This window comes from Coregonus lavaretus (assembly GCF_964263955.1).
Source record: "Coregonus lavaretus genome assembly, chromosome: 20".
NCBI lineage: Eukaryota > Metazoa > Chordata > Actinopteri > Salmoniformes > Salmonidae > Coregonus > Coregonus lavaretus.
The window spans coordinates 43,714,070-43,739,935 of record NC_140007.1 but is presented as its reverse complement, the minus strand read 5'-3'; the positions used below and the strand labels follow the sequence as shown (position 1 = coordinate 43,739,935).

At 44.8% G+C, this 25,866-nt stretch overlaps 1 protein-coding gene across 1 annotated transcript; it reads left to right on the top strand.

The window, feature by feature from the left end:
* Positions 1–5,299: 5,299 nt before the first annotated feature.
* Positions 5,300–25,576, top strand: LOC311147773 (putative glutamate receptor; the record flags this gene model as incomplete). Its single annotated transcript, XM_084184549.1, has 9 exons — positions 5,300–5,363; positions 13,998–14,029; positions 17,474–17,653; positions 17,847–18,073; positions 18,605–18,702; positions 19,029–19,246; positions 21,953–22,172; positions 23,427–23,674; positions 24,755–25,576. 9 exons carry the CDS (start codon positions 5,300–5,302, stop codon positions 24,869–24,871), a joined length of 1,404 nt encoding a protein of 467 aa, XP_084040675.1. The 3' UTR covers positions 24,872–25,576.
* Positions 25,577–25,866: the final 290 nt, after the last annotated feature.

Here is a 25,866-nt window from a genome sequence, read left to right as displayed (position 1 = left end):
GACTGCATGTTTTTTAAGTACTGATATGTACGTCTCTTATTTTACTAAACCAAAAAACGTTGTTTATGTGGTCTGTCGACTTCTTTACTTGCTCAGTGTTGAGGCTGTTGAATGATGTGATTGGTTACACTGTCATTGTAGATACCAGATAGGAGTGACCCCGTTTCCAAGCATGTTTATTTGTACTGTACCGTTTGCACTGCCATGCCAGTTCACTGCAACACTTTAGGAACAATATTGAAGTCAAAACCAGATGTAATTATGAACTGAATAAATCTCTCCTGTATATTAAACAAGCTTATTTTATTTCATTTTTTTTTCAATGTCGCACTCTTCTCTCAATGTTTGGACCAAAGACTTATATTCAAACAAAATGGGAAGCCGGTTGAACTTATCCCTACAGAAGTTGACATGTGAAAGCGCTCAGTTTTGGCAAGGTGGCTTCGCTAGCTGCCCTAATTATGGACTGCCTGGCTGGACTGTATTGACCAACCATCACCTCTACCAATCTTATTGGCTGGACTGTATTGACCAAGCATCACCTCTACCAATCTTATTGGCTGGACTGTGTTGACCAACCATCACCTCTACCAATCTTATTGGCTGGACTGTGTTGACCAACCATCACCTCTACCAATCTTATTGGCTGGACTGTATTGACCAACCATCACCTCTACCAATCTTATTGGCTGGACTGTATTGACCAACCATCACCTCTAGCAATCTTATTGGCTGGACTGTATTGACCAACCATCACCTCTACCAATCTTATTGGCTGGACTGTATTGACCAACCATCACCTCTCGCAATCTTATTGGCTGGACTGTATTGACCAACCATCACCTCTAGCAATCTTATTGGCTGGGCTGTATTGACCAAACCATCACCTCTACCAATCTTATTGGCTGGACTGTATTGACCAACCATCACCTCTACCAATCTTATTGGCTGGACTGTATTGACCAACCATCACCTCTACCAATCTTATTGGCTGGACTGTATTGACCAACCATCACCTCTACCAATCTTATTGGCTGGACTGTATTGACCAACCATCACCTCTACCAATCTTATTGGCTGGACTGTATTGACCAACCATCACCTCTACCAATCTTATTGGCTGGACTGTATTGACCAACCATCACCTCTACCAATCTTATTGGCTGGACTGTATTGACCAACCATCACCTCAACCAATCTTATTGGCTGGACTGTATTGACCAACCATCACCTCTACCAATCTTATTGGCTGGACTGTATTGACCAACCATCACCTCTACCAATCTTATTGGCTGGACTGTATTGACCAACCATCACCTCTACCAATCTTATTGGCTGGACTGTATTGACCAACCATCACCTCTACCAATCTTATTGGCTGGACTGTGTTGACCAACCATCACCTCTACCAATCTTATTGGCTGGACTGTATTGACCAACCATCACCTCTACCAATCTTATTGGCTGGACTGTATTGACCAACCATCACCTCTCGCAATCTTATTGGCTGGACTGTATTGACCAACCATCACCTCTAGCAATCTTATTGGCTGGGCTGTATTGACCAAACCATCACCTCTACCAATCTTATTGGCATAGTTCACCACACTCCCTGATGGGGAGAAGTGTTCCTAAACAATGACTCGATCCAAAATAAATGCCCAGTCAGTCGTTGAAAAAAATAAAAATCCTTTCTATTACATTTGCCACCCAAGATTTTGGAAGATAAAATGTTGTGGTCACACTTTTACTGAACTACAACTGTTAAGGCTTAAAGCCCTCATAAACTGCTTAAGGCCATGAAAAGGCTTCAAATGTCATCCAGGAACTAATGCCTTGCTTGCTAAAGGATGACAAACAGGTTATGCTACATTTGGCAAAGCACCAGATGTAAGGGTATTTTATATCACTCTTTTATGTATGACATTGCTTAAGTGGTTTGTGAAGCATAGTGTTTAGACGGTTAAAGCCTCATTTATACTTTCGCTGTACTGACCTGTCACTCAACGGACAACAGTCGACCATCAACAATTTTTTTTAGTCTGGGGTTGCCAAGGCAACGGACACCTCTGGTGGAGCGGTTGGCAATAGCCCGGTCTCTTGTTTTGTACTGTGAAAGGCTTCACAAAAGGCCGCTTCATTAGGATTCCGAGGGCACTTCGACTCCCCTCTTCAAACCGTATTTATCCAGTCGATTGGCCATGGTTCAGCCCTCCAACCAAAGTCTGGAGCTCTATTGAGTCACTACTGAACTGAGGGAATGATGTCACAGGGGCTTGAATGCCCCACACCAAACTCCAGCCCCCCATGACTCCGAGCTCACAACTTTTGGATTTCTCTGGAAGAAATTGAGATGTGTGGAATTAAGTAAATAAAGTTTATAAGACTGAACTCCTCTGTATGAATTCACCTTCTGTTGCAAGAGTCCCAGGTATTCCTCCAAAGTATACAACATTAAAAAGGAGTTAATTGCTCTGTGTTAATCTCTTTAGTTAATTTGAACAGGGGCTGCTTGGGTACCTAATAAGTACTTCTCTGAATAGTGGAGTAATTCTAGTCTCTTGGATGGTGTCAAGGGGATTAACATGAAGTAACCGAACAAGCTAACACTGCCCAATACCAAAATAAACATGTTGAACCTTCATGCAGCTCTTTACCAATTAACCTATAGGACAAAAACGACTAGTTACTCATCAGTCCATCTTTTTTAAATCCGTTATTCTGCCTCATGCACTAACTCTGGCCACTTCCTCAAAATAATTATTCTACTAACAGTAATCTCTCCCTCTCAAGCACTGTTCTTCTGCCAGTAAGCTCCTTTTAGAGTTCGCTTCAAGAATAGGACACTTGTTTTCAGCGACCACATATCTTCCCTCTAGTTCCAACCTCCTGATGATTCCCGAAGGATTCGTCAGGGTCAGAAATCTTCCCCTCATTGCGCCACTCACCCCCCTGATTTCTGGGAACAGTATCTGTTCCATTGGCTGCCAATACTGTTTTGTTTTTTGTTAAGGGGAAAGGCAGGATGAGAGGGACTCTTGTGTAACCTGACAAAAACAAGCCTTGCCATCTTGATATGCATCACTCTAAATTGCTAGTGTGCACCAATCCAAGACTCGTGACCTGTAGTTCCAATTAAGAGAACCGGTCACAGTGACCTCCTACTTGGTTGAGTTGATGTGATCACAGTGTACAGACGGGATCGAGTCTAGAGATCATAGAAATACAATTATTACCGGATTGTTACACATCGACTTAAATAGGGAGATGTTGGGGGCTCTTATGTAACCTGACAACGTGCCTGGCCATCTTGATGTGCAGCACTCTATAAAGCTGCTTGCTAGCATTTGTACCAAGGGAAGTGAACAAGTGCACACTTTGGGAGAAAGGAGAGATTATTGGGACGCAACTCGCTGTCCTCCAAATATCCTCCTTCCATGTCCAACCCCTTTATAAATGTGGGATGTGTGTGGGTGTGATATCTGCAACCCCCCCCCCCCCCCCCCCCCCCCCCCTCCCTCCTTGCACTGCACCCAACCGTCCCTCTCCATTGACTACTTCTCTACCACGTAGGACGGAACATCTAAGGTAAGGAATCCTTATTGGACTTTTTCCTTAGATTATTCAGACAGTACTATTTACTTTTACAGTGAATTTTGATAGCAGCATCTTATTGATGATGTACGTCCTAAAAGCATTTTGAAACTTTATTCTCTTCCATTTGTCATCTATTAATAAGCGTACGTGCCATGAGATGAGGTCTATTATAGTTCCTTTGCATTATGACCCCCAAATTAGAACTTATTGTGAAATTCTGGTGTAGGACGTCCAATGTTTTTATTAGAAATAAAGTAGAATTTGAACCTTGAGACTAACCAGATAGACCCAACCATGTGTTGTAACTACAACCCAGTCTCTAGGCATGGTCCGTCAGTGAGTCTCTAGGCATGGTCCGTCAGTGAGTCTCTAGGCATGGTCCGTCAGTAAGTCTCTAGGCATGGTCCGTCAGTGAGTCTCTAGGCATGGTCCGTCAGTAAGTCTCTAGGCATGGTCCGTCAGTAAGTCTCTAGGCATGGTCCGTCAGTAAGTCTCTAGGCATGGTCCGTCAGTAAGTCTCTAGGCATGGTCCGTCAGTAAGTCTCTAGGCATGGTCCGTCAGTGAGTCTCTAGGCATGGTCCGTCAGTAAGTCTCTAGGCATGGTCCGTCAGTAAGTCTCTAGGCATGGTCCGTCAGTAAGTCTCTAGGCATGGTCCGTCAGTGAGTCTCTAGGCATGGTCCGTCAGTAAGTCTCTAGGCATGGTCCGTCAGTAAGTCTCTAGGCATGGTCCGTCAGTAAGTCTCTAGGCATGGTCCGTCAGTAAGTCTCTAGGCATGGTCCGTCAGTAAGTCTCTAGGCATGGTCCGTCAGTAAGTCTCTAGGCATGGTCCGTCAGTAAGTCTCTAGGCATGGTCCGTCAGTAAGTCTCTAGGCATGGTCCGTCAGTGAGTCTCTAGGCATGGTCCGTCAGTAAGTCTCTAGGCATGGTCCGTCAGTAAGTCTCTAGGCATGGTCCGTCAGTAAGTCTCTAGGCATGGTCCGTCAGTGAGTCCCAACACACCATTTGGAAAGCATTGTCCTTGGTTAGCACTAAGTGTTAAAAAAGCGTTTGTTAAAAAATGCTACATAGAATCCAATTGCTATACCCTGAGCCAATATTACCCTCAATCCGATTAAATGTAATATATATATATATCAGTACCAGTCAAAAGTTTGTACACACCTACTCATTCAAAGGTTTTTCTTTATTTTTACTATTTTCTACATTGTATAATAATAGTGAAGACATCAAAACCTAGTGGGCACATGTCTACACTGTCTGTGCCTATATATATATATATATATATATACAGTGCATTGGGAAAATATTCAGACCCCTTGACTTTTTCCACATTTTGTTATGTTACTTCCTTATTCTAAAATTGATTAAATAAAAATAAAAAATCTTCATCAATCTACACAAAATACCCCATAATGACAAAGCGAAAACAGGTTTTTAGAAATGTTTGCTCATTTATTTGACCTCTGGATATTATTATGATTTCTAGAGTAATTGTAAATTTGGTTAACTTGGTTAATTTGACACACTCAGCTCACAATGTGAAAGTTCACGTTTCTATCACACTCACGTCGATACAAACTGAAATTCGTGAGCTTCTAATCAACAAAGTAAAATATGTACAAATGTATTATACTGTTTAACTTTTGTCACTGAAACTGTGGTGTCGCCTTTTTAATTCTCAGGTGCAGAAAGTGACGACATGAAAGCGTTTATTGGATCGGTTGTGTGTGCGGTGGCACTGCTAGCTGGGTTTTGCACTGCAGGTAAATATAAATATATCACAAGGTATACACTGAGTGTACAAAACATTAGGAACACCTTCCTAATATTGATTTGCACCCACCTTTGCCCTCAGAACAGCCTCAAATTTGTCTGGGCATGGACTACAAGGTGTCGAAAGCATTCCACAGGGATGCTGGCCCATGTTGACTCCAATGCTTCCCACAGTTGTGTCAAGTTGGCTGGATGTCCTTTGGGTGGTGGACTATTCTTATGTGTTACGAATTTATGAAACGTACAATATGTTACGAATTTGTAACACGTATGATATGTTACAAATTCTAATTTGTTGTGGCTAACGTTAGCTAGGTGGCTAATGTTAGCTAGCTTGCTAATGTTAGCTAGGTTAGGTTAAGGGTTAAGTGTAGGAATTAGGTTAAAGGGGAAGGGTTAGCTAACATGCTAAGCAGCTAAAAAGTAGTAAGTAGTTGAAAAGTTGCTAAAATGCTAAAGGTGTCCATGATGAGATTTAAACACGCAATCTTTGGGTTGCTAGACATTTGCGTTATACGCCCACCCATCCACCCCGACCAACCACCTTCCTTTCGTTTTTGCCTTAAGTAACCTTTTGTCTTATGTAACCATACCAAACATAACATATCATACTAATTTGAGTGTCCCAGATTTACATTTACTATGTTATTTCTAGTCTATGAGACCAGGCTGAGTCCCTGGGCAGGTTATTAGAAACAATTAAAAATCTCCCAGTATCACTTCCTCCCTGCTACTGTATCATGGTACTCATTAACCATTTTACTATAGTGACCCCTAGTGGTCTAATGTATAAGGAGTCAAGACGCCTCTGAACTATTTTAGGTTATTTATAGGACTTTGGGGGAAAAGTGTTGAGAATGAAGTGAATACGTTCAGAAAACATACTGTACCACAACTGTGGCAGGCAATGGTCTCTTGTAGAGTTGTGCAGCTTTAATAGAACCAGCCTGGAGTCCAGCCTTTGAAAGTCTTCCAGCATCCCAGCATGTTTTAGCCTGCGGGAGGGCACCCCAAAATGGTTAGTGTCTTGACATCTGACTCTTCCCATTGACCGAGGCTGGACGGCTGGAGCCCGATCAAAGCGCCAGAGCCGCATCAGATCTGGCAGCCGGCCATTTCTCACAAGCCATCCGAGAGGATGCCTGCCACGGCCAACAAAAAAGTGTAATAAATAAATTGAGCTTGAAATCAATGGCTCGGGGCAGGCCCGCAACATGACCGGCATCTCCATGGGCTTGTAGGTCGATGCCAGTGGTCTTTTTACAAATTACTGTTGATGTGTGTCAGTGTGTCACTTACACCATACGATACCAAGGGAGCACCCCGACTGTGCCGGTACCTCCGCTTCCCCGCCTCCAACTTTGGCAGGGCTTGTTAGGTCCTGAAGCGGACACGCTGAAATGCCTTTGGTCACAGTCAGTCGACGGCAAGGAAAACAAGTTTGAGTGCCATGCATAATGTCTAAAAGAGGGACGGGGATTGGAAGGGTGACTTTCCCTCTTCTGGTGGAGGGGTTGGAAGGGGGGGTTGGTTCCGGAACATGTCTTTAGGGAAGAGCGGGGTGGGTAGGACCCCACTTTAGTCTCACCAAAGGGGGTTTGAAACAGCCCTGTGGTACCCCATTACTGTCCCACTGCATTGCCCCCAAAATGGAAGAGAAAGAAGTCTCTGTAGAAAGCTGCTGTACAATACTGCCATTGTCTTCCATCCTAGCTCTTGGGTCCTATCTCCTGAAGTTGGAAGAGAGGACCAAGCAGAACATGGCATGATGATATGCTTCATTAGAAGCCCTCAAGCCACTCCTATTCGTTTTCAACCAGACAAAGCAAATTAACCAAAGCAAGGCCGGGAGAAGGGATTTACGTTGAATCCTATTATTCAGTAATATCTCAAATTATATTTCATAGGGTGGCAGGTAGCCTAGAGCTTAGAGCATTTGGCCAGTAACGGTTGCTGGTTCGAATACCCGAGCCGCCAAGGTGAAAAATCGATCGATGTGCCCTTGAGCAAGGCACTTAACCCTATTTTGCTCCAGGGGCACAGTACTACTATGGCTGACCCTGTAAAACAACACTTTACACTGCACCGATCTGGTGTATGTGTATGTGACAATAAAACACACACACATACATATACTGTGCCTTGCAAAAGTATTCATCCCGCTTGGCGTTTTTTCCTATTTTGTTGCATTACAACCTGTAATTTAAATGGATTTTTATTTTTATTTCATGTAATGGACATACACAAAATAGTCGAAATTGGTGAAGTGAAATGAAAAAAAATAACTTGTTTCAAAAAAATGTAAAAAATAAATAACGGAAAAGTGGTGCGTGCATATGTATACACCCCCTTTGCTATGAAGCCCCTAAATAAGATCTGGTGCAAACAATTCTCTTCAGAAGTCACATAATTTGTAAATAAAGTCCACCTGTATGCAATCTGTGTCACATGATCTCAGTGTGTATATATATATATATATATATATATACAGTGGAGAAAAAAAGTATTTAGTCAGCCACCAATTGTGCAAGTTCTCCCACTTAAAAAGATGAGAGAGGCCTGTAATTTTCATCATAGGTACACGTCAACTATGACAGACAAATTGAGAATTTTTTTTCCAGAAAATCACATTGTAGGATTTTTTATGAATTTATTTGCAAATTATGGTGGAAAATAAGTATTTGGTCACCTACAAACAAGCAAGATTTCTGGCTCTCACAGACCTGTAACTTCTTCTTTAAGAGGCTCCTCTGTCCTCCACTCGTTACCTGTATTAATGGCACCTGTTTGAACTTGTTATCAGTATAAAAGACACCTGTCCACAACCTCAAACAGTCACACTCCAAACTCCACTATGGCCAAGACCAAAGAGCTGTCAAAGGACACCAGAAACAAAATTGTAGACCTGCACCAGGCTGGGAAGACTGAATCTGCAATAGGTAAGCAGCTTGGTTTGAAGAAATCAACTGTGGGAGCAATTATTGGGAAATGGAAGACATACAAGACCACTGATAATCTCCCTCGATCTGGGGCTCCACGCAAGATCTCACCCCGTGGGGTCAAAATGATCACAAGAACGGTGAGCAAAAATCCCAGAACCACACGGGGGGACATAGTGAATGACCTGCAGAGAGCTGGGACCAAAGTAACAAAGCCTACCATCAGTAACACACTACGTCGCCAGGGACTCAAATCCTGCAGTGGCAGACGTGTCCCCCTGCTTAAGCCAGTACATGTCCAGGCCCGTCTGAAGTTTGCTAGAGTGCATCCAAAGAACACCATACCTACTGTGAAGCATGGGGGTGGAAACATCATGCTTTGGGGCTGTTTTTCTGCAAAGAGACCAGGACGACTGATCCATGTAAAGGAAAGAATGAATGGGGCCATGTATCGTGAGATTTTGAGTGAAAACCTCCTTCCATCAGCAAGGGCATTGAAGATGAAACGTGGCTGGGTCTTTCAGCATGACAATGATCCCAAAAACACCGCCCGGGCAACGAAGGAGTGGCTTCGTAAGAAGCATTTCAAGGTCCTGGAGTGGCCTAGCCAGTCTCCAGATATCAACCCCATAGAAAATCTTTGGAGGGAGTTGAAAGTCCGTGTTGCCCAGCGACAGCCCCAAAACATCACTGCTCTAGAGGAGATCTGCATGGAGGAATGGGCCAAAATACCAGCAACAGTGTGTGAAAACCTTGTGAAGACTTACAGAAAATGTTTGACCTGTGTCATTGCCAACAAAGGGTATATAACAAAGTATTGAGAAACGTTTGTTATTGACCAAATACTTATTTTCCACCATAATTTACAAATAAATTCATTAAAAATCCTACAATGTGATTTTCTGGAAAAAATATTCTCATTTTGTCTGTCATAGTTGACGTGTACCTATGATGAAAATTACAGGCCTCTCTCATCTTTTTAAGTGGGAGAACTTGCACAATTGGTAGCTGACTATTTGATACACTGCCAATTTTGCAGGTTTTCCTACTTACAAAGCATGTAGAGGTCTGTAATTATCATAGCTACACTTCAACTGTGAGAGATGGAATCTAAAACAAAAATCCAGAAAATCACATTTGTATGATTTTTAAGTAATTAATTTGCATTTTATTGCAAAACATAAGTATTTGATACATCAGAAAAGCATAACTTAATATTTGGTACAGAAACCTTTGTTTAAAATTACAGAGATCATATGTTTCCTGTAGGTCTTGACCAGGTTGGAAACACACTGCAGCAGGGATTTTGGCCCACTCCTCCATACAGACCTTCTCCAGATCCTTCAGGTTTCGGGGCTGTCGCTGGGCAATACGGACTTTCAGCTCCCTCCAAAGATGTTCTATTGGGTTCAGGTCTGGAGACTGGCTAGGCCACTCCAGGACCTTGAGATGCTTCTTACAGAGCCACTTCTTAGTTGCCCTGGCTGTGTGTTTCGGGTCGTTGTCATGCTGGAAGACCCAGCCACGACCCATCTTCAATGCTCTTACTGAGGGAAGGAGGTTGTTGGCCAAGATCTCGCGATACATGGCCCCATCCATCCTCCCCTCAATACGGTGCAGTCGTCCTGTCCCCTTTGCAGAAAAGCATCCCCAAAGAATGATGTTTCCACCTCCATCCTTCACGGTTGGGATGGTGTTCTTGGGGTTGTACTCATCCTTCTTCTTCCTCCAAACATGGCGAGTGGAGTTTAGACCAAAAAGCTCTATTTTTGTCTCATCAGACCACATGACCTTCTCCCATTCCTCCTCTGGATCATCCAGATGGTCATTGGCAAACTTCAGACGGGCCTGGACATGCGCTGGCTTGAGCAGGGGGACCTTGCGTGTGCTGCAGGATTTTAATCCATGACGGCGTAGTGTGTTACTAATGGTTTTCTTTGAGACTGTGGTCCCAGCTCTCTTCAGGTCATTGACCAGGTCCTGCCGTGTACTTCTGGGCTGATCCCTCACCTTCCTCATGATCATTGATGGCCCACGAGGTGAGATCTTGCATGGAGCCCCAGACCAAGGGTGATTGACCGTCATCTTGAACTTCTTCCATTTTCTAATAATTGCGCCAACAGTTGTTGCCTTCTCACCAAGCTGCTTGCCCATTGTCCTGTAGCCCATCCCAGCCTTGTGCAGGTCTACAATTTTATCCCTGATGTCCTTACACAGCTCTCTGGTCTTGGCCATTGTGGAGAGGTTGGAGTCTGTTTGATTGAGTGTGTGGACAGGTGTCTTTTATACAGGTAACGAGTTAAAACAGGTGCAGTTAAAACAGGTAATGAGTGGAGAACAGGAGGGCTTCTTAAATAAAATCTAACAGGTCTGTGAGAGCCGGAATTCTTACTGGTTGGTAGGTGATCAAATACTTATGTCATGCAATAAAATGCAAATTAATTACTTAAAAATCAGACAATGTGATTTTCTGGATTTTTGTTTTAGATTCCGTCTCTCACAGTTGAAGTGTACCTATGATAAAAATTACAGACCTCTACATGCTTTGTAAGTAGGAAAACCTGCAAAATCGGCAGTGTATCAAATACTTGTTCTCCCCACTGTATATATATATATATATATATATATATATATATATATATATATATATATATATATATATATATATATATATATATATATATATATATACCTGTTCTGAAAGGCGCCAAAGTCTGCAACACCACAAAACAAGGGGCACCACCAAGCAAGCGGCACCATGAAGACCAAGGAGCTCTCCAAACAGGTCAGGGACAAAGTTGTGGAGAAGTACAGATCAAGGTTGGGTTAAAAAATCAGAGACTTTGAACATCCCACGGAGCACAATTAAATCCATTATTTAAAAATTGAAAGAATATGGCACCACAACAAACCTGCCAAGAGAGGGCCGCCCACCAAAACTCACGGACCAGGCAAGGAGGGCATTAATCAGAGGCAACAAAGAGACCAAAGATAACCCTGAAGGAGCCGCAAAGCTCCACAGCGGAGATTGGAGTATCTGTCCACAGGACCACTTTAAGCCGTACACTCCACAGAGCTGGGCTTTACGGAAGAGTGGCCAGAAAAAAAGCCATTGCTTAAAGAGAAGAATAAGCAAACACGTTTGGTGTTCACCAAAAGCCATGTGGGAGACTCCCCAAACATATGGAAGAAGGTACTCTGGTCAGATGAGACTAAAATTGAGCTTTTTGGCCATCAAGGAAAACGCTATGTCTGGCGCAAACCCAACACCTCTCATCACCCCGACAACACCATCCCCACAGTGAAGCATGGTGGTGGCAGCATCATGCTGTGGGGATGGCGCTAAATACAGGGAAATTCTTGAGGGAAACCTGTTTCAGTCTTCCAGAGATTTGAGACTGGGACGGAGGTTCACCTTCCAGCAGGACAATGACCCTAAGCATACTGCTAAAGCAACACTCTAGTGGTTTAAGGGGAAACATTTAAATGTCTTGGAATGGCCTAGTCAAAGCCCAAACCTCAATCCAATTGAGAATCTGTGGTATGACTTAAAGATTGCTGTACACCAGCGGAACCCATCCAACTTGAAGGAGCTGGAGCAGTTTTGCATTTAAGAATGGGCAAAAATCCCAGTGGCTAGTTGTGCCAAGCTTATAGAGACATACCCCAAGAGACTTGCAGCTGTAATTGCTGCAAAAGGTGGCTCTACAAAGTATTAACTTTGGGGAGGTGAATAGTTATGCACGCTCAAGTTTTCAATTTTTTTGTCTTCTTTCTTGTTTGTTTCACACACAAAAAACATTTTGCATCTTCAAAGTGGTAGGCATGTTGTGTAAATCAAATGATACAAACCCCCCACAAAATCCATTTTAATTCCAGGTTGTATGGCAACAAAATAGGAAGAATGCCAAGGGGGGTGAATACTTTTGCACGCCACTGTTTATACAGTTGAAGTCGGAAGTTTACATACACTTAGGTTGGAGTCATTTCAACCACTCCACAAATGTCTTGTTAACAACTATAGTTTTGGCAAGTCGGTTAGGACATCTACTTTGTGCATGACCCAAGTAATTTTTCCAACAATTGTAAGACAGATTTTTTCACTTATAATTCACTGTATCACAATTCCAGTGGGTCAGAAGTTTACATACACTGAGTTGACTGTGCCTTTAAACAGCTTGCAAAATTCCAGAAAATGACGTCATGGCTTTAGAAGCTTCTGATAGGCTAATTGACATCATTTGAGTCAATTGGAGGTGTACCTGTGGATGTATTTCAAGGCCTACCTTCAAACTCAGTGCCTCTTTGCTTGACATCATGGGAAAATCAAAAGAAATCAGCCAAGACCTCAGAAAAAAATGGTAGACCTCCACAAGTCTGGTTCATCCTTGGGAGCAATTTCCAAACGCCTGAAGGTACCACGTTCATCTGTACAAACAATAGTACGCAAATATAAACACCATGGGACCACGTAGCCGTCATACCGCTCGGGAAGGAGTTCTGTGTCCTAGAGATGAATGTACTTTGGTGCGAAAAGTGCAAATCAATCCCAGAACAACAGCAAAGGACCTTGTGAAGATGCTGGAGGAAACAGGTACAAAAGTATCTATATCCACAGTAAAACGAGTCCTATATCGACATAACCTGAAAGGCCGCTGAGCAAGGAAGAAGCCACTGCTCCAAAACTGCCATAACAAAGCCAGACTACGGTTTGCAACTGCACATGGGGACAAAGATCGTACCTTTTAGAGAAATGTCCTCTGGTCTGATGAAACAAACATAGAACTGTTTGGCCATAAAGACCATTGTTATTTTTGTCGGAAAAAGGGGGACCCTTGCAAGCCGAAGAACACCATCCCAACTGTGAAGCACCGTGGTGGCAGCATCATGCTGTGGGGGTGCTTTGCTGCAGGAGGGACTGGTGCACTTCACAAAATAGATGGCATCATGAGGAAGGAAAATTATGTGGATATATTGAAGCAACATCTCAAGACATCAGGAAGTTAAAGCTTGGTCGCAAATGGGTCTTCCAAATGGACAATGACCACAAGCATACTTCCAAAGTTGTGGCAAAATGGCTTAAGGACAACAAAGTCAAGGTATTGGAGTGGCCATCACAAAGCCCTGACCTCAATCCTATAGAAAATGTGTGGGCAGAACTGAAAAAGCGTGTGCGAGCAAGGAGGCCTACAAACCTGACTCAGTTACACCAGCTCTGTCAGGAGGAATGGGCCAAAATTCACCCAACTTATTGTGGGAAGCTTGTGGAAGGCTACTCGAAATGTTTGACCCAAGTTAAACAATTTAAAGGCAATGCTACCAAATACTAATTGAGTGTATGTAAACTTCTGATCCACTGGGAATGTGATGAATGAAATAAAAGCTGAAATAAATTATTCTCTCTACTATTATTCTGACATTTAGGTGCAATCTTGTCTGAAATATAAAATATATTTTGATTTGTTTAACACTTTTTTGGTTACTACATGATTCCATATGTGTTATTTCATAGTTTTGATGTCTTCATTATTATTCTACAATGTAGAAAATAGTAAAAATAAAGAAAAACCCTTGAATGAGTAGGTGTGTCCAAACTTCTGACTGGTACTGTATATATACAAATTTACCCAGACACACTAAATAGCAGTGTGTAGACATTTGCATGTTTTCTTTTTGTCGTTCCAGGGCCCCCGGTGTTATCTGTCACCACTATATTGGTAAGGTATTATTTTTATATATATAGTTGTGGTCAAAAGTTTTGAGAATGACACACATAAAAATTTTCACGAAGTCTGCTGCCTCAGTTTTGATTATGCCAATTTGCATATACTCCAGAATGTCATGAAGAGTGATCAGATGAATTGCAATTAATTGCAAAGTCCCTCTTTGCCATGAAAATGAACTTCATTCCAAAAATGCCACTGCATTTCAGCCCTGCCACAAAAGGACCAGCTACCATCATGTCAGTGATTCTCTCGTTAACACAGGTGAGAGTGTTGACGAGGACAAGGCTGGAGATCACTCAGTCATGCTGATTGAGTTAGAATAACAGATTGGAAGCTTTAAAAGGAGGGTAGTGCTTGAAATCATTGTTCTTCCTCTGTTAACCATGGTTACCTGCAAGGAAACACGTGCCGTCATCATTGCTTTGCACAAAAAGGGCTTCACAGGCAAGGATATTGCTGCTAGTAAGATTGCACCTAAATCAACCATTTATCGGATCATCAAGAACTTCAAGGAGAGAGGTTAAATTGTTGTGAAGAAGGCGTCAGGGCGCCCAAGAAAGTCCAGCAAGCGCCAGGACCGTCTCCTAAAGTTGATTCAGCTGCGGGATCGGGGCACCACCAGTGCAGAGCTTGCTCAGGAATGGCAGCAGGCAGGTGTGAGTGCATCTGCACGCACAGTGAGGCGAAGACTTTTGGAGGATGGCCTGGTGTCAAGAAGGGCAGCAAAGAAGCCACTTCTCTCCAGGAAAAACATCAGGGACAGACTGATATTCTGCAAAAGGTACAGGGATTGGACTGCTGAGGACTGGGGTAAAGTCATTTTCTCTGATGAATCCCCTTTTCCGATTGTTTGGGGCATCCGGAAAACACCTTGTCCAGAGAAGACAAGGTGAGCGCTACCATCAGTCCTGTGCCATACCAATAGTAAAGCATCCTGAGACCATTCATGTGTGGGGTTGCTTCTCAGCCAAGGGAGTGGGCTCACTCACAATTTAGCCTACGAACACAGCCATCAATAAAGAATGGTACCAACACATCCTCCGAGAGCAACTTCTCCCAACCATCCAAGAACAGTTTGGTGACGACCAATGCCTTTTCCAGCATGATGGAGGACCTTGCTATAAGGCAAAAGTGATAACTAAGCGGCTCGGGGAACAAAACATTGACATTTTGGGTCCATGGCCAGGAAACTCCCCAGACCTTAATCCCATTGAGAACCTGTAGTCGATCCTCAAGAGGCGGGTGGACAAACAAAAACCCACAAATTCTGACAAACTCCAAGCATTGATTATGCAAGAATGGGCTGCCATCAGTCAGGATGTGGCCCAGAAGTTAATTGACAGCATGCCAGGGCGGATTGCAGAGGTCTTGAAAAAGAAGGGTCAACACTGCAAATATTGACTCTTTGCATAAACTTTAATGTAATTGTCAATAAAAGCCTTTGACACTTATGGAATGCTTGTAATTATACTTCAGTATACCATAGTAACATCTGACAAAAATATCTCATAACACTGAAGCAGCGAACTTTGTGAAGACCAATACTTGTGTCATTCTCAAAACTTTTGACCACGCCTGTACAGCATGCTAATACTTATCACAATCATAATTGTTGTTATGCATATCATCTTACATACAGCAGACATATTCATTTTCATATTTCATCATAATGACTCCTCTGATCAAATGAGTTTAATTGGCTACACTTGTTCGAACAACACTGTGGCTGCGTTTACACAGGCAGCCCAATTCCGATGTTTTGAAATATCTGATACCTATTAGACTTTTTCCCAAAAATGTTTAAATGGCAAAAACCACATGGAATCTGATCTTTTGAGTTCCGATTTTATTCCACATTCATGTGGTTCTCAATCCTGATACGATTCTGATGTTTCATATCTGACCTCAGTCTGGACGCTCAGTTTACCTGCTGTTACCATGACAACCACCCTCAAATTTAAAGGAACAATGGCAGGAAATGAGCATTGCATCTGTGTGCTATTTCAGAGGATACAGCGGTGTGAATGCGCAAATCTGACATTAGTCACATGTAAAAGTGAGTGTGGACAGAATTGGGTTCTCAGGATGGCTGTGTTAAAGCAGCTTATCATATACAGAACAAAAATATAAACACAACATGTAAAGTGTTGGTCCCATGTTTCATGAGGTGAAATAAAAGATCCCAGAAATGTTCCATTCGCACATTATTTATCTCATATTTTGTGCACAAATTTGCTGACACCCCTGTTGGTGAGCATTTCTCCTTTGCCAAGATGATCTATCCACCTGCCAGGTGCAGCTGATTAAACAGCATGATCCTTACACAGGCACACCTTGTGCTGGGGACCATAAAAGGCCCCTCTGAAATGTGTAGTTTTGTCAGACAACACAATGCCACAGATGTTTTGAGGGAGCGTGCAATTTGCATTCTGACTGCAGGAATGTCCACCAGACCTGTTGCCAGAGATTTGAATGTTCATTTCTCTACCATAAGCTGCCTCCAACGTCGTTTTAGAGAATTTGGCAGTACGTCCAACCAGCCTCACAACCACAGACCACATGTAACCACGCCAGCCCAGGGCCTCCACATCCGTTTCTTAACCTGCGGGATCATCTGAGACCAGCTACCCGGACAGCTGATGAAACTGAGGAGTATTTCTGTCTGTAATAAAGCCCTTATGTGGGGAAAAACTCATTCTGATTTGGTGGGCCTGGCTCCCCAGTGGTTGGGCCTGGCTCCCCAGTGGGTGGGCCTTGCAACCAAGTGGGTGGGCCTGGCTCCCCAGTGGGTGGGCCTTGCAACCAAGTGGGTGGGCCTTGCAACCAAGTGGGTGGGCCTTGCAACCAAGTGGGTGGGCCTGGCTCCCCAGTGGGTGGGCCTGGCAACCAAGTGGGTGGGCCTGGCAACCAAGTGGGTGGGCCTGGCACCCCAGTGGGTGGGCCTTGCTCCCCAGTGGGTGGGCCTGGCTCCCCAGTTGGTGGGCCTTGCAACCAAGTGGGCGGGCCTATGCCCTCCCAGGCCCACACATGGCTGCGCCATTGCCCAGTCATGTGAAATCCATAGATTAGGGCCTAATTTATTTATTTAAATTGACTGATTTCCTTATATGAACTGTAACTCAGTAAAATTGTTGAAATTGTTGCATGTTGTGTTTTATATTTTTGTTCAGTATAGATCTCGCATGACGTCTCACACTAGATTCCACCATTTTAGATCAGTCCCCATGTCGTTATGCTCTCAATGTTGTAACGCGACATGACACTGCCATTCAATTAGACTCATTTGAATGTATCCCTGACCAAGATGGCTGCCATTATCAGCATATTCTTGTGTTATGAGTGTCTATCACAAATCCACTCTAGTAATTTTTTGTAACTCTATGCTAGTATGCATGTTTTAAAATATGATCCACTTATCGGATTCTCTCCCACCAGCAAGAACCATACACTATGACCAAAGGGTCTGAGCTGGAGGGGTACTGCATTGACCTGCTCGCGGAGCTCGCCAAAAAGTTGGACTTCAAGTACAATGTGCACCTGGTGAAGGATGGAAAATACGGGCAACAGGACGAGAGCGGCAACTGGCTGGGGATGATCGGGGAGGTGGTCCGAGGGGTGAGTGACCTGGACAGAAGGTAGCAGGTGGTGGTATATGGTACGCTGGGGAATTGGTTAAGTCATTCAGACTTGTGTAAAGTAGGCCCTGCATGGCTATATACTCACGCACGCTGTGTGTCACTACTCCTGTTTGTTTTTACCCTACTCCTGTGTCTGTGTGTGCCTGCTCTTGTCTCCTCCTATCTATCAGGAAGCCGAACTGGCGGTTGCGCCTCTGACCCTCACAGCGACCAGGGAGCAGAGGGTGGAGATGAGCACTCCCTTCATGCAGATGGGCATTGGTTTCATCCTGAGCAAGGACCTGGGCTCCGAGGAGAGCCACTCCCTCAGCTTCCTCTTCCCCTTCTCTACAGAGATGTGGGTGGGCGTCCTCCTGGCCTTCCTGGTGACCGGCCTCTGCATGTATCTGGTGGCCAGGTGAGATAATATGATCATTTCCGGCCTTAGACGGGCCTCTGCATGTATCTGGTGGCCAGGTGAGATAATATGATCATCTCCGGCCTTAGACGGGCCTATGCATTTATTTTGTGGTCATGTGAGATATCATTATCTCCTTGGCCCCATTCCAAATCAAACTGCTAGCTAGCTATCAACCCTAGGCGCTTCGGGGGAATCCTAACTTCCACTGAAGTCGAATTTCACTTAGTCATCCATTGAAATCAATGAGACTAAGTGAGAATATGACTTACATGTAAATAGAAGTTAGGATTCACCCCTTGCATAAAAAGATGTCAACATACAAATTATGCGTAATGCTATGAAACATATAGGCAACGTACGTCAAGTATACAAAACATAGCGTGGAAGATTGTAGTTGAAAGTAGAGTAGGTCAATGGAAGTAGAAACTGCGTTGCTAATTTGTCCTTTGTAAGAATGTCGTTTGGCCACTGTCCAGACAATGAAGAAGATCGATCTCAATGCTCACTTTGTTTTTCTGCCCACCCCAGGATAAGCCCCTGTGAGTGGGCAGACCCCGAGACAAACGAACACAGCTTCACCCTCCTGCACAGCTTCTGGTACATCACCGGAGCCCTGACCCTGCAAGGTAACGCAGCTATGAGCCAAATCGCCCCCTGAGTCAAACCGCTGCTTCCAAGTCACATGTAAAACAGAACCGTGCTATTTTGGCAAAGAAGAGTCTAGAAGACCATAGAAATATAGTCTTCTTTACTGTGGGTACACTAAATATGGTCGCCAGTCTACCCAGTCTGGACAGGGGTTAATGTTCCTGCTATTCAGACAAGGATTGTCTAGACCAGGATTTTGGTTCCTTTCCTTTACCTCTGAGTTTTCAAGTGAACCGTCCCATTTCTATGTTTCAATCATATAATTAAATTAAACATAATGTATGTGTATGTCTTGCGTTCTCAGGTGCTGGCCCACACCCTAAAGGCCTGTCTGGTCGCGTTATCAGCGCCTTCTGGTGGGTGTTTGCGGTGGTGCTCCTTGCCTGCTACTTCAGCAACTTTAACGCCATGCTACGCTCAGACTCCAAACACGTCTCGGTGAATAACTTTGAGGAGCTGGCCAAACAGGACGTCATCGACTACGGAACAGTCGAAGGGGGATCCACGTTCAACTTTTTCAAAGTATGTGTCGCTTTAAAAAGAAAAATAAACCACACAAGTATTCCTTTAGTAAAGGTCAATGGAGTATGGAGCCAGATACCTGCCAAAAGGTTGAATGTACGTATCGTTAGGATCGTAAGAAAATCCATACGTAAATTGTTAGGATCGTAAGAAAAGCCATGCGTGAAACAAATATTGTGTTGCAATTCTGACGTACAATAATACCTTTCAGAGTTTTGGCAGTTTCTTCTCACCAACAAAAAAAACGTACACCAAACGGCCTGTGATGAGTGCTACCCGAACAAGCATACAGTATTAAAAAGTCAGGGAAACCGGAAAGAGGTATCCTGCAGGTTTTCAAGTTAAGTCTCCATTCTCTATTACTCCTCAGTTGAGTTTACTTCACATTTAGGTAGCTAATGTAATGGATTTGTTTGCCAGCGCAAGTCTAGATAGCACTAGCTGTATTATGCCTACAACAGTGAAGTTTCAGTCCGCTAGGTGTATCTCTACAGCATGGGCATATCTCTGGGTGACGTGGACATCCCCATGCATGCACCTTATCAAAATATGACAAATTCAATATTGCACCATCCCATTCTCTAGGCTCTGTCTGCAATCATAACCAGTAGTATATACCTGGAATAATGAACCATAGAATAATAATAGATGTTTGGTGAATCTATGAATTATGTATGACCACTGGAGTCTTATAATTCTTTCAACAGAATATTTAGAAATGTATTTCATCACTCAAAATCTTGCCAAAGCATATTCTGTAGGAGGGGTTAATATGAATGTAAAATAATTTGACATGATTTACATAAATGGAGTCATGAACATATGGACTTTGAAATGAACAAGGGAGAGGTTCAACGTAGACTAAGTCTGGCATAAGCTTATTCCCACACTTTACAATAACTCTGTTGCAGTGGTCTTAGGTAGTCTCCGTATAGGCTATGCCCTCCATCGCGACACTGCTGCTCTGTTGAAGAGCTTGTGATCTCCGTGCAGCACCACAGCACCACGCGCCTTCAGAAAAGCACCCCTCAGCCTCAGAAGATGCCATTCTGGAGGCATGCAGTCATAGAGTCATTATACCCCTAATGTAGGCCTATTTGCCTACTAGACAAATAAAGTGCAGAGCATGCATGATGCGTGCAACTCGGCATGCCAACATATTTGAACATTTAATTCATCCTTCATTCAGTTCAGTCAGTCAGTATGTCATCCATTGTCATTTGTCTGAGTTGCAATGGGAACTAAATCAAAGAGAATAGAACAGTCTTATCCATTTGTTTATTGGCATCCGTGTGTATTAAAAATGATCTAAATTCTCCAAAGTTCTTTAGCCTATCACTTTAATAATTCAATTTTTAATTTAGGCCTATTCCAATTTAGGGTTTGCGTTGCATAACCATATCACGCAGAGCCTATATCCATATCAATAAAATGTTGATAAAGTCTTGGCTATAACGTGTCCTGAGCTAAATAACCAAGGAGTCCCAAATGGTAAAGACTATCTATAGCCTATTCTTATTGCCAGATCTCTTTTCCCTATCACCCTCTGCACGTGCATCTTCAACTATTTTGTTTAAAATGTGTTTAGAGGCTATATTTCGAGGCCTGTGAGCTAGGGTCTCTTTTTAAAGGGAGCCCTGTAATACAAACAGTTATTAAACACAAATAGAGTTCTGAAATGATTCCGCAAGACACCTTCAACTTGTAGACTTAATCAATATTCTGTTTTGTGTCATTTATTGATATGGATATAGCCTCTGCGTGACGGGGTTGTGCAACGCGAATGGCTATAACAAGCCTACATACAGAGTGGAATTCACTAATACAACAGTCAAAATGCCTAATATAAGGCCTACAGTCCGTGCTCCCAAATACTGGAAAAAGTATGATTCATTAGGTTACATGATCACCACAGTAGCCCCACGCGGCTATAAAAAGAAATGATGCAATGATATGGCCATTAAATAACACACAACAGCATGGCATATCTAGATAGCGGAATAGGCCTAAATCATATTTACTTTCTATTTTGTAGCTCAGGCGGTTATTCAAGGCTCTTCTGTTTCTTTATCATTCTCACACAAGTCATTTGCTGAAAGCCCAAGCCTATACTATGTCATCTAATGGTATAACGTTGTTATTGAATGCAGTTCTAAAACAGGCTCTAGACTTTTATTTTGGAAATGAAACCGGAAGCTGGAAAGCAACTCTAACGTCTGGGCTAGAGTTGCTTGATTGACTAGCTAACTTCGACTAGCTATGTTCAGTTCATGTCCTTTGCAGATGCCACATTACTGACAAAAATGTGTACGCATAAAAAAGATCTGTAACCGAGTAAAGGGAGACGTAAAGTAAGAACTGAACGTGTAAATGTTCATTCGTAGTCGTAACATAGAGTATGTACGTTTACAGATCTATTTTAACGTTTATGTTTCATGTTTCACGCATGGTTTTTCTTACGATCCTAACAATTTACATATGGATTTTCTTACGATCCTAACGATACGTACTTTAAACCTTTTGGCAGGTATCTGGCTCCATAATGGAAGTCAATAAATGTATTTTCTCATCTGTACCTGTTCATTCCCTTCCATGGCGGGTTTCCGGATGAAACCTACAACTAGAGCCGCTTATGTCTCAACAGCACCAGCCTAAAACAATCTGACCGATTTTGCATTTATACGGTTCCGATTCCGACATTTCCAGAACTCCAACAACCCCACCTACCGACGCATCTACCAGCACATGCAGAGGAAGAAGAGTTGTGTGGCTTCTGTGGAAGAGGGAAATCGACTCACCCGGGAAGGCAACTACGCCTTTATTGGCGAGGCAGCATCTCTGGACCTGGCTGTGGCTCGCTACTGCAACCCGATCCGCAGCAGCGAACTCATCGCCATGAGAGGGTACAGCATCGCAGCACCCCTAGGTGAGCCCCTAGTAGCTGGATCCACAGTACGCCTAGGTGAGCCCCTAGTAGCTGTATCCACAGTACACCCCATAGTTGGACCGGATATATGGAAAGCTGTGCTGTCAATAAAGGAACATTGGGAATGTTGTCTGTATGTTTTTATGGGTGACCTGCTGTGGTGGTGAGTATCTGAAGTATTTGAAGTGCAATTCTTCACTTGATACACACACGCATACGCTCTCACATAAAATACTCACACACTAAATCCTTTCTCTCTTGCTGTCCCACCCTCCTCCCTGTCTCTCTCTCCTCCCTGTCCCACCCTCCTCCCTGTCTCTCTCTCCTCCCTGTCTCTCTCTAATCCATGTCTCCCTCTCTCCCACCCTCCTCCCTGTCTCTCTCTCCCACCCTCCTCCTCGTCTCTCTCTCCCACCCTCCTCCCCGTCTCTCTCTCCCACCCTCCTCCCCGTCTCTCTCTCCCACCCTCCTCCCCGTCTCTCTCTCCCACCCTCCTCCCCGTCTCTCTCTCCCACCCTCCTCCCCGTCTCTCTCTCCCACCCTCCTCCCCGTCTCTCTCTCCCACCCTCCTCCCCGTCTCTCTCTCCAACCCTCCTCCCCGTCTCTCTCTCCCACCCTCCTCCTCGTCTCTCTCTCCCACCCTCCTCCCCGTCTCTCTCTCCCACCCTCCTCCTCGTCTCTCTCTCCCACCCTCCTCCCCGTCTCTCTCTCCCACCCTCCTCCCCGTCTCTCTCTCCCACCCTCCTCCCCTTCTCTCTCTCCCACCCTCCTCCCCTTCTCTCTCTCCCACCCTCCTCCCCGTCTCTCTCTCCCACCCTCCTCCCCGTCTCTCTCTCCCACCCTCCTCCCCGTCTCTCTCTCCCACCCTCCTCCCCGTCTCTCTCTCCCATCCTCCTCCCCGTCTCTCTCTCCCACCCTCCTCCCCGTCTCTCTCTCCCACCCTCCTCCCCGTCTCTCTCTCCCACCCTCCTCCCCGTCTCTCTCTCCCACCCTCCTACCCGTCTCTCTCCCACCCTCCTCCCCATCTCTCTCTCCCACCCTCCTCCCTGTCTCTCTCTCCCACCCTCCTCCCTGTCTCTCTCTCCTACCCTCCTCCCCGTCTCTCTCTCCCACCCTCCTCCCCGTCTCTCTCTCCCACCCTCCTCCCCGTCTCTCTCTCCCACCCTCCTCCCTGTCTCTCTTTCTCTCCCACCCTCCTCCCTGTCTCTCTTTCTCCCACCCTCCTCCTCCCTCCTTCCCTCTCTCTCCCGTCAGGTTTTCCGTTGATGAAAAACATAACGGTGGCCATACTGCAACTGAGTGAGTCTGGGGAGTTGGCCTACCTGCAGAGTAAGTGGTGGGCCAACAGCTGCATGCCGGAGGGGGGCCATGTCCCACAGGCCCTCCAGCCCCACCTCCTGAAGGGCCTCTTCCTGCTCCTGGCCCTGGGGTTGGGCATGGGACTCCTTATGGCCCTCCTGGAGCTTGCCTCCAAGGCCCGCAATCAAGCCAAGGTCCAGAAGGTAAGGGGACATGAGGAGCGGATAAAGAATGGACCTTTTAAAAATACATTCTGTTTATTGGAATTTTCAAATCTACACGAGTATTGAAAGCCAATACAATAATTGTTCTCCCACAATTCCGCTTACTTCCTCTCCTCCCCTCCTCCCCTCTCCTGTCTCCCCTCTCTTTTCTCTCCTCTCCCCTCTCTTTCCCCTCCTCTCCCCTCCCATCTCTCTCCCATCTCTCTCCCCTCCCCTCCCATCTCTCTCCCCTCCCCTCTCTTTCCCCTCCTCTCCCCTCCCATCTCTCTCCTCCCATCTCTCTCCTCTCCCCTCCCCTCCCATCTCTCTCCCCCCTCTTTCCCCTCCCCTCCCATCTCTCTCCCCTCCCCTCTCTTTCCCCTCCCCTCCCTTCTCTCTCCCCTCCCCTCTCTTTCCTCTCCCCTCCCATCTCTCTCCCCTCCCCTCCCATCTCTCTCCCCTCCCCTCCCATCTCTCTTCCCTCCCATCTCTCTCCTCTCCCCTCCCCTTTCTTTCCCCTCCCCTCTCTTTCCTCTCCCCTCCCCTCTCTTTCCTCTCCCCTCCCATCTCTCTCCCCTCCCCTCCCCTCCCATCTCTCTCCCCTCCTCTCCCCTCCCCTCTCTTTCCCCTCCCCTCCCATCTCTCTCCTCTCCCCTCCCATCTCTCTCCTCTCCCCTCCCCTCCCTCTCCTCTCCCATCTCTTTCCCCTCCCCTCTCTTTCCTCTCCCCTCCCATCTCTCTCCCCTCCCCTCCCCTCCCATCTCTCTCCCCTCCTCTCCCCTCCCCTCTCTTTCCCCTCCCCTCCCATCTCTCTCCTCTCCCCTCCCATCTCTCTCCTCTCCCCTCCCCTCCCATCCCTCTCCTCTCCCATCTCTTTCCCCTCCCCTCTCTTTCCCCTCCCCTCTCTTTCCCCTCCCCTCCCCTCTCTTTCCTCTCCCCTCCCATCTCTCTCCCCTCCCCTCCCATCTCTCTCCCCTCCTCTCCCATCTCTCTCCCCTCCTCTCCCCTCCCCTCTCTTTCCCCTCCCCTCCCATCTCTCTCCTCTCCCCTTCCCATCTCTTTCCTCTCCCCTCCCCACAGAAATCCTGCTGCTCAGTGTTGTTGGCAGAACTGAGTCAGCGCTTCGGATCGCGTGGGGCAAACGCAGGCACAGAGACGTCAGAGATAAGGCAAAGTGTAAAGGATGTGTTTCACTAGCTGGTTCCTAACAACATCATGGAGTTTGATATGCAAATAAACCATGTGTAAACCCAGTCCTGTCCTTGAGAGTAGCAGTATCTTCCGTTTCATAGTGTATCACACAGCAATGTGTTCTGTTTCATAGTGTATCTACAGCAATGTGTTCTGTTTCATAGTGTATCTACAGCAATGTGTTCTGTTTCATAGTGTATCTACAGCAATGTGTTCTGTTTCATAGTGTATCTACAGCAATGTGTTCTGTTTCATAGTGTATCTACAGCAATGTGTTCTGTTTCATAGTGTATCACACAGCTACCAAGTTCCCCACGTGTAAATAACATGGCTTGTAAGAATATATTGTTATTAGAGTAGAGTCCGTTCTGAAATGTTATTATTAAACCACTATAGAAAACAGCAACAACAGCATTTCCTGTCCTCAGATGACACGGGCCACTGCAGAAATAAACTACTAACGGTGATTTAAATATTATGTTGATACAGGCTTTGCAACTAACCTCCAGATAAATGCGTAAGCAATTGCATTGTAGGCCAATTTGTTGTTGTTGATATGAACTGTTTTTTATTCTTTTATTTTTTTTACTGCCAAAATATGTCATGTTCTACTAAATTACATCTGATGGCTTTTGAGTTGTTTCATTAACTGTTCTTTGTAATGTTTTACCTGTTTGTATTGTCTACCAAATAAATCCCTAGACATGATTTTAGATGTTGGTTGTCACATGATTTCACACCTAACCTCTCTGAAAAGTATTTGGATGGATGGATGGAAAGCAAATATTTTTTTTTATGGATGGATAGGCCTACACTATTTATATTTTGCATCTAGGAGTGGGGGGGAATGAACATGCTCTGTAGGTATCACATAGCTTTTTTTCTTCTATGAATATTGCTGTTTCAGTAGTGTTTTAAATAAGACGTTGCGCGACCATTCTGGAGGGACGCCGGCCTCCCGAGTTCTGATCGCTAACTGGTTGACGCATCAAATCTACCAC